The sequence below is a fragment of the Eurytemora carolleeae genome, unplaced genomic scaffold (assembly GCF_000591075.1).
Source record: "Eurytemora carolleeae unplaced genomic scaffold, Eaff_2.0 scaffold1323, whole genome shotgun sequence".
Lineage (NCBI taxonomy): Eukaryota > Metazoa > Arthropoda > Copepoda > Calanoida > Temoridae > Eurytemora > Eurytemora carolleeae.
The window spans coordinates 98,376-107,739 of NW_019402128.1; the positions used below are offsets into that span (position 1 = coordinate 98,376).

General features: G+C 32.6%; 1 protein-coding gene across 1 annotated transcript; it reads right to left on the bottom strand.

Moving 5' to 3' along the window:
- Nucleotides 1-2,128: 2,128 nt before the first annotated feature.
- Nucleotides 2,129-7,080, bottom strand: LOC111717935 (uncharacterized). The gene is made up of 6 exons (XM_023493406.1): nt 6,846-7,080; nt 6,603-6,704; nt 5,340-5,732; nt 4,372-4,487; nt 3,911-3,957; nt 2,129-2,318 (listed from the first exon to the last, which is right to left on the bottom strand). The coding sequence occupies exons 1-6, from the start codon at nt 7,042-7,044 to the stop codon at nt 2,177-2,179; spliced, it is 999 nt and encodes a 332-aa protein (XP_023349174.1). The 5' UTR covers nt 7,045-7,080; the 3' UTR covers nt 2,129-2,176.
- Nucleotides 7,081-9,364: the final 2,284 nt, after the last annotated feature.

Genomic DNA, 9,364 nt, shown 5'->3' on the forward strand with positions numbered 1-9,364 from the left:
ACTAATCTAGTCTCGGCCCCATCTCATTGCTAAAACTAAATACACTTTTCTACACTGAGTGAAGAAGATAACCCGATTAGCTTTGTATAAAAATGATAGCAGGTTTCATGAATTGAGTGGACAAGTTCTAAAATAATATATGGACCAAAAGCATAAATATGTTTTTTTGTACATAGAAAAAATGTAGTCTCGAATTTAGGCAAAATTCAAGTTAAATTTCATAAATACGATCAAAGGTTTAGACAAACTGGGATTTGCTTTTAAAAATCTATTGAAAATTAATTTCTTATACAATAGAAGTAAGCATCCAACTTATAAGCTATGATTGATTAATAATTATTAAGCAAAGACGACTCAAGAATGATTGAGATTTAATTCTTCTGCATAAGAACATAATAGAAGATAAACTAAAACAAGCTGAAATGACATTTGAATCAATGTCGTAAAATGTCTAACAGTTTCAATATTATTTCTGAAACCTTCAAACTGATTTCATAACATATTTTTTAAAAAAATGTGGAAAATTTTAAAATTCTTGTGGCATCAATTAGTCCTAATGATATTTTATTTTTAAATAACAAAACAGCTTGCTGCCTAAAAAGTGCATCAACATTTTGAGCATGATTACCATAGAGAATAGAATATATAGAGAGGAATTAAAAAAATGATATTCCAGGGCCCAACAGGTTATATAGCATAAATATGTGAAGTACACCTGCAGTATGGAAACAGTACAACAAAATGGGCGTTTTACACTTTTTTCTAGATAATTCCTCTCTATATATTCTATTCTCTATGATGATGACACTGAAACACTTTAAACATGGCCAATTAGGAATTCAAAGATAATACTTTAAACACTGACTAAAATATCCAACATTTCTAAGGATTTTATAAAATATTCAAAGAAAAAATTTACAGTATGTGTTCAAAACTATAATTATCTATTTTTAAGCTCTAACAAATACAACTTTATTTTGAAAACAAAACAAAAAGATTTACTTTAAGATATCAATAGAGATACTGGCTTATATTTAGCGCCATTAATATAGATGAGGAACAAATAGGTGACAACCATAGAGAAAGGAAACGAAGAGGTGAAGCTTACCTCAGATGTACACAACCGACCTCCCTGTCAATTAATTAATAGAGTGGTCGGTTGCATACATCACAATATGTTTACATATCTTACACTGTACATCTGCATATAGTTGTATATAGAGTGATTATATTTTTTGGGGGTTGTAAAATGCAGATAATCGAATATTTGTATAGATGATTAAATAGGCACTTAATATGGATTATAAACACAGGATTATATACTGCAGTACATTCCAGTTCAGTTGTTTGTTTTTGCTAATAAAAGAATGACCAAATTTTGCATCGTGAAAATTCTCCTCGTAAAAATGTGAGTTTTTTTTAAAATATCAAAACACTGCATGGCTAGTACTACCTTTTAAGGTTGGATTCCACCGCTTATCCCTAAAATTGTATTTGCTCAAACCATTTTAAAGAAGGAAATGTTAGTCAGGGGAAAAGACCAAGTTTGAAAAAAATTTCTATTTAGATAAAGAGCATAAACCTGTGAAATTATCAATTCTATAAAATCCCCCCTAGAAATACGATCACTCCAAGTGTACAGTGTTAGTTACGTAAACATATCGTGAAGTACACAACCGACCAATCTATTTATTAATTATAAGGGAGGTCGGTTGTGTACATCTGAGGAAGCTTTACCTCTTCGTTTCCTTTCTCTTTGGTGACAACCATCCAAGTATATCTTTTTTACAATTGCATCTCAGCCAGAGTTGGGCATCGTTTTTTGTAAGAAAATTTTTTTTCGTGATAAAGGGTGTCGCTTAGAAAAAAAAGGATGGATGAACGACTTGAAGAGAAATAAATAATCGATCGTTTTTAAAAACGAACAAAAAATTAACGATATAAATAATTCGAACAAACGTGAAAAAACAATCGATTTTTACTAAACAAACAAATTTTTCAGAAGATTTTGATAAAAATAATCGTTTTTATTTTTTGGAACAAACTTAAAAAAACTAATGTTATTTTTATGGAAGAAACCATTTTTTACAAAACTTTTGAAAAACTATTGTTTTTTTACTTAGCTCCATGAAATTGTGACAACTTTGAGAATAAACAATATACATGTCTTAAGCTCCTAAGAAATAGATTGAAACAGAATGATAATGTAGGTTATAGTAGTTTCAAGCATAGCTGTCAATGTGTCACGTTGGATAGTGAAGAAACCGAAGCCAGTAAAGGATCCCACACTCCTTAACTTAGCAGCAACAATCTTGAATCTGAAAGTAGAAAAGTTTTAACACTGATAATAGATTTTTCATAAGCAATTTAACCCATAATATCTTTTATTGATTGTTTCACTTTCCATTATTTCTTTAATTAGAAAAGTATTTTCTGCATACAACCCCCCAAGAATTTGAATATTTGAATGCTTAAGTTACTTGAGATTTCAAGTTCTAATATGTCCCATTGGACATTTGTTTGTATATCGTCTTTGATAGGTTTTCAAGGGCAAACTTGAAATAAGATGAATGACTCTAAATGTTTCCAAAATGTGTTGTAACTTGTAACTTCTGAAAATTCATGCCAACTTTTGTTGATATTCACTTTGTCCTGGCTGATCCCATTTTGACTGTTTATATATATTGCTATACTGTACAAATTGCTCTAGCTGTCTAACAGTCAGCATATACTTGAAATAAACTGGTCTTTTCAATAAAGCATGGTAAGCTAGACATTCGGGTACAAGTGAATGCATATTTGAACAAATAAACTGCACTGATTAGTCTTTGTACCAGTTCAGATCATGCAGCAGTTGGACCTGGATATTTCAGTAATTGCAGAAGTCGCTAAACTTCCTACCACTGGTTCAAATCCTATATTACCGCTTCACTCTCCAATTTATTACCTAAATTCTCATGAACCTTTAAAGGGAGTGTTCGCGAAAAATGAAAGGGGGTATAGGCTTAATGCGATAAAAAAGCGCTTTTGATCGCTACTAATCTTACTTCTATCTGTTGCGTCTATATGGAGAAAATTGTTAAAAACGACTCACACCGAAGAACGTAGTGTTCATACAAATTCAGAAAGATGCAACATTCAACTCGGATCGTAAAGAAATCTATTTAATTCCCACAAATTATCCAGATATTACAAACAATAGTCATCGATTATTTTTCGACGCATTCGTAAATAGTTGATATTTCATAATATTTTGTATTTTTCATGATTTGAGAGTTACATTTTTTCCTGTTTCGAGGATTTTTGATAATGAAGACGACATTTTCATATTTTCCAGGAATGTTCGAAAATCCAGCGCCAGCGAAAATTAATCTAAAAAAACAAAATCAAGAATATTATGAAATATTAACTATATATGAATGCGTCGAAAAATAACCGATTACTATTGTTTGTAATATCTGAATGATTTGTTTGGAATTAAATTGATTTGTTTACGATCCGAGTTGAATGTTGCATCTTTCCGAATTTGTATGGGCGCTGCGTTCTTCCATGTGAGTCGTTTCTAACAATTTTCTCCTCATAGAAGCAACAGATAGAAGTAAGATTAGTAGCGATCAAAAGCGCTTTTTTATCGCATTAAGCCTACACCCCCTTTCATTTTTCGCGAACACTCCCTTTAAGTCTGAATCAATGAGTAATGATTTGAATTGGTAGCTCAATGACTTCTCACAAATTTTGAAATCTGAGATGGAATTTGAAGAATTTGAGCCGCGGTTTAAATTAAGCGCCGGCTTAAATCTTGAAACATTTGATACAATTTTAAGTGGAACCGACCATATTTAAACCACGGCTTAAATTTAAACCTCGGCTCCAATTCTTTAAATTCGGACACTGGTCCCATAATGATTACCTTTGCATTTCTCGAAGAGTCAATTGTTGTAGACCTTGATCCTCTGCCTTTTAGAGTTATAGATTATAAAATAAAGGTGTTCTTGCGAACAAGCGGAATGGATTTTAAAAACATACATCATGCTTGAGACACTATGAATCTCCTTGTATCTGTAGTACAGGGTTTAGTTTCAGGAAAACTTGTTATATTATGACACTAGACTATGAAGTTTATACGAGTAGTTTTTGTTGCATCAGCTGAAAAAGTTGAAACCCTGTAAAAGCAAGCGAGCAATATGCTGTTTTCTCACAGCTTTCTAAAGTCATAGTGACCTCTACGGCGGAATTTTTATTAAAATACATTTATATAGCAGTATGCTTACACGCCAAATGGGAGGGGGGTTCCAGCAAGCTAAGGCAGGAGATTGGGCGAAGGGGTCGAGTGGTTGGGGGATTTAAACTCTATCTATCTCTATTCTCTGCCTTGTCTGTAGCTTCATCCATTAGATTATATAGATCCTCAAGAACATTCACAACAGTCAGCAGCAGAAAAATAATTCCTGTTGAGGGCAGAAGACTGCCATAGATGTAAATGTTCTCTGATAAAGTAGATATTGTTGCATAACTTTTATTATGATTATCAATTATCATCTCAAGCATATTGCTTAAAATTAAGTACATAATGTTGGGGCACTGTGGACTATGATCAATTTGAATTTAAACCAGATAAACCCCTTGTACCGGCCTTAGTGATATGCAACAAGCACTGGCCTGACCTATCCTATGCCGACTCGGTTTAAACTTTGATATCGTGGCCAGACTTTTTACAGCATCTGGCGCATCTTAACCCTATTTGACAAATATTTGTATTTCTAGTATTTTTTAACAAAATGTTTCTTACTTTGAAATATGCAAAAGTTTGTTTTAACAGTGTGACAGTTAAATCATTCCTGATTAAAAATTTCATTTAACATTGTATCAACTAAATTGTTCCTGATTAAAAGTTTTTTTTACCAGTGTATCAACTAAACTATTCTCAATTAAAAGTTTTTTTTAACAGTGTATCAACTAAATTATTCCTAATCAATGATGTTTAACAAAAATATTTCCTAAAATTTCGTCCATAAAATAATATTGAAATATATTGTACAGTGAGAACCAGAAAACTCTGGAATAGGAAGACGACTGTTAGACTTAAGTTATGATTTTAACAAGTCCAATGCACATGAGGCAGAGATTTTGTGCAGTTTAAACAGACCTATTCATTTAATGAGTAATTCAATAACTCACTAGTATAGCTGTTTGCTTAGCAACACCATTTAATGCACTTCAATATTGCTTTAATGTCGTCTTCCTATTTTACAGTTTTCTGGTTATCACTGTATTTCTTTAAAAAGCCCACTTATGAATGTGTTGTTAAAATTATAAATCTCTAAACAAAAATGTTCTACCTGCAGTAAATCCTAGGTAAGCTGAAGCCACGGCTAGTACTTGAGAAAGTGGAAATACAAAGGATGCAAGAACTTCCATTGAATATCTCAGCTTTGAGAATTCAAGCAAGATTTCCTCAAATTCTTCAACTGTTGCTTTATTTTGGGCCAGGATATGTTTTAACTTTGATTTTAAATCGTTGACCCAAAGAAAGCAAGAGGCCATTAAAACTCCGTAATCCAAGTAAATGAACAGAAAGTTAACCGCCAAACATATGAAAAACACAGAAAATTCTGCCACCGTTTCCTTTCTGAGAAGAAAGTGTATATGCATGGTTAGAATTCCAAATGCATAAAGAGATATCAAAACTCCAATTAATGTCCAATTTTTCCAGCAACAAGTATCACTCTGACCTAGAGATGGGAGCGTTTTTTTCATTTATTTTTATCAGTCGTGAACAACCAATTTCTTGCGTTTTTAATCATCCCAAAAATTAATTTAGTTAGTTTTCAAGTTTTCTTTCATTTTCTATCTATGTGGTTCCTTTTCTTACTGAGCAATTGTTCATTTAAATTGTTTGTTCAGTAAGATTGGTTGTTCAATATAAAATCGTTCTTTCAGTAAAAAAATGATTGTTTTTTAAAAGTCTGTTTGACAAAATTCATTTATTCAGTAAAAAACGACATCTTTTTCAACTCTGTTTAAAGGAACAATTTAGAATTTGCCAATAAACTATAACTCGATTGTTTTTAAAAAACGAGATGTTTCATTTCTCTGAATGGTCCAAGCCGTTCGTCCATTGTTCGTTTTTTTCTGAATGGCATTATCGTTCACGAAAAATTTCTTTCTTTCTGAAAATGAATGGCCATCTCTACTCTGAGCCCGCGATTTAAAAAATTCGGGAAATACGGCTCGGGTCTAAGCTGTCGTTGGGCCTTATTTACGGCTTGAGTTTTCGGATTCAAGCTGCATCTTACTTTACACAGAGTTGAGTTCAAAAAAGTAAACCGGTTTAATAATCTATTTGGTGGATTTTCATGGTAGGAATTGGCGCATTCCGGGTTCTTATTAGAACAAGACTCAAGATTGAGTCTAATTCTCCACTAAAACCAACCAAGGTCGGTTTTATTTTCATTGGGCCTAGCTCCTTAAGTCGAGCCGAAGATCTTGCAGCTGTCAATCACGTGACACAAGCTGTCGTCAGAGTTGGGTCGAGTTGGGTCTTAAAGTCGGGTTTAAGGAATTACGGCTCTAGCCGAAGTTTTTAAATCGCGGGCTCTGACCTCGGAAGGAATTAGGTCCCAAGCGTTGTCCTGTGATAGCTGTGAGTGCTGGCAAAACAAATCCGCCCAAATATCCTAGTATTCTGAACGTAAATGATATCCCTGGGACCGAATTTAATGAGTTTGAGCAAGGTCGCTGAACTACCAACCGTCGGTTCAAATCTTGAATTACCGACTCAAAGAAAAGGATTTGAACTGGCGGTAGGTAGTTCAGCAACCTTTCCAATTCATTAAATTCGTTTCCTGATTTCATGCTGAGGTCGTTATTTAACAGATCAATGATGCTTAAATAAAGATATCCAGTTATCCCCAACATTCTGACCAAGTTGAGGATTATAAACTTCTCGTTGGTTAGATTTAGTTTAGGTTCGCCATTTTTATCTTTGCTTAATGGCAGCAAGCCAAGTTTAATAAAACGCTGTATAGTCTCAACCGAATTCATACTTCCTACTGATTGTTTGAAGAAAGGTTGTTAATATTTATTGAGAAACAATCGATCTGGGAACAAAAGAAATATACTCCTATTCCTGTACTATGTACATATATAAAGCAAACATTCATTTTAACAAAACATAAGTGCATACATTTTGAACCTATAGTAGCAGGCCTTGAAATATCATTGTATTAAGCAAATAGTGGATTAGCAAACAAAAAAGGTAAGTGGACTAATTTTGTATAAGAAAAAAAGCATTTGCGTCCAGTGAATTCCTTTTAAAAAAATCTGCGAACTTTAGATTGTTAGTGCTTTGGGAGCCTAATATACATATTACATGGTTACCACAAAGATTGAGACTTCAAAGTCGACTGTACGTAATGTATACTGTCAGTAATTACAACCTTTTACATATGTTAATTTAAATTAAGAAAAAATTAATCCAAAAAAGAAAAATAATTTTGAATGAAAAAGTTGTTTGATAACTCCAGCCCTATTCTGGTCTATAGAGGCGGGAGAATCGATATTGGAAATAACGGTCATTTAAGAAATATAAATTGAAGGCATAAAGGGAGGAGAGCCCCTCAATTCTACACCCGAGCCTCAATTATCTCCTCAGTTCACTACATGAGCCACAATTGAATCATTATCTGAAAGTAAATTTATTAAATAAAATCTTTAAAATAAAATTGATTTAATTATAGTTTGATTGTTTTCTTCGCTGTATGGGTTTATAGTTACAAATTTAACAAATGGTGAATTAGCATAAATTTTATGTTTTAAAAATTATTGTTTTTTATAATCTATTTTAGATTAATAGGGCGGAACCGATTGTGTCCACATTTTTTGTACAACCTCATACGCCCCTAGGGAGTGAAGGCTTTTAATTTAATTTTCATAAACCCAACCAAACTGGAAAATCAGCAAAACTTTTAAAGTTTTTCGACAAAGATACAAAGATGGCGGCCTGAAAAGAAATTTGCAAAAATCCAATTGTATCTTTAAAATAGAGAAAAATAGAGGGTGTAAAGCGCCTTACAACCCTATTATTCTAAGATTTCATAAAGTATTTATCATCCATAAATATGTGAATACATCAGTATTTAATACATCATCTTAAAGGGACTGTAAGCGTAATTTGAAGTGACCCTTCATGTAAAAATGGAAATGCCCGATTCACAACTGTCTTTTAAAAAATGCTTTGTCTATTCAAGTATGAATTAGATATCAGTGTTAAAAATAAAAATAAACCGATTATTTCATTACAAGAGTGACTTGGGCATTTCTACTGCAGGAAAACATAAAGGAATTATCAACTGAAATATAAACTGTCAAACCTAGAAAAACAACAATTTCCTCCACATCATTAATCGGATAAAGGTTTCAAGGGTACCGTTGTGAATCGGGAATAGTGGGTTACTCTAAATTATATGTCCCTTAAAGTGTATTAATCTTTTTGAATCGGTAAAATGCTGAGTTGACCGGGTGGCGTGTCGAGGGGAGGTGAGGTCAGGCCTCCGAATTCTGTAAACTTCAGAACATGTTTCACTGAAATTAACATTTTTCAACATCTTAATATTTTATTATCAAAGTCACTGTTAAGTGTTTATACCAAAAAAGAAAAAATATATATTACAAATATTTCTTTTTTAAACATTAGTTTTTTTGCGAAATTTTCTCAAAACATCGCCAATTTTTGACACAATGACATGAACAGAGAGATAGTGTAAAAGTTACTTCCTTACTACATACATTTAATAGTTATCTTTTTGAGACAATAAGTAACACAGTAACTATTTTTTGGACATAATATTGCAGATAAGTAACACAGTAACTATTTTTTGGACATAATATTGCAGATAAGTAACACAGTAACTATTTTTTGGATATAATCAAAAAGTATTGGCCTTGAGAAGCAAAGATCTGACCCCTTCACTTTATTTTGACATTGCAAGGGGGAGTAACTTAACAGCAAAAAATTAGTTTTTTTGCCTTTCTTTATTGATATTTTTTATGCAGTGTGTTTTTATTTTAAAAATATTCTGGGGAAATTTTATTATGAATGTATGATGATAGATAAGTTAAAAACAAGACATATTTAAATTAAAGGGACAGTAAAGGTAAAATGAAAGAGAGTGAAGACTGAAGCCTAAACATTTTAGGAGCTATAATCGCAACCAATATTATTTCTATCTGATGTCCCTGTCTTGAGAAATTGGTATAAAATTGTGTCAAAGTTATAAAAAACTCATATTACGTAATCTAGTTGACGAGGGAGGGAACCCCCGGACGCCATGAGCCTCCGCTATGCAGACACGAGCCTCCCAGA

What these genes read in the sequence shown, in the direction of transcription:
- LOC111717935 (XM_023493406.1), bottom strand. Translation starts at nt 7,044, where the DNA reads ATGAATTCGGTTGAGACTATACAGCGTTTTATTAAACTTGGCTTGCTG. An exon ending in TTACCTAGGATTTACTGCAG is followed by an intron (nt 4,488 to 5,339) that starts GTAGAACATTTT and finishes CTACTTTATCAG; the next exon opens with AGAACATTTACATCTATGGC. An exon ending in TGGATGAAGCTACAGACAAG is followed by an intron (nt 3,958 to 4,371) that starts GCAGAGAATAGA and finishes TAACTCTAAAAG; the next exon opens with GCAGAGGATCAAGGTCTACA.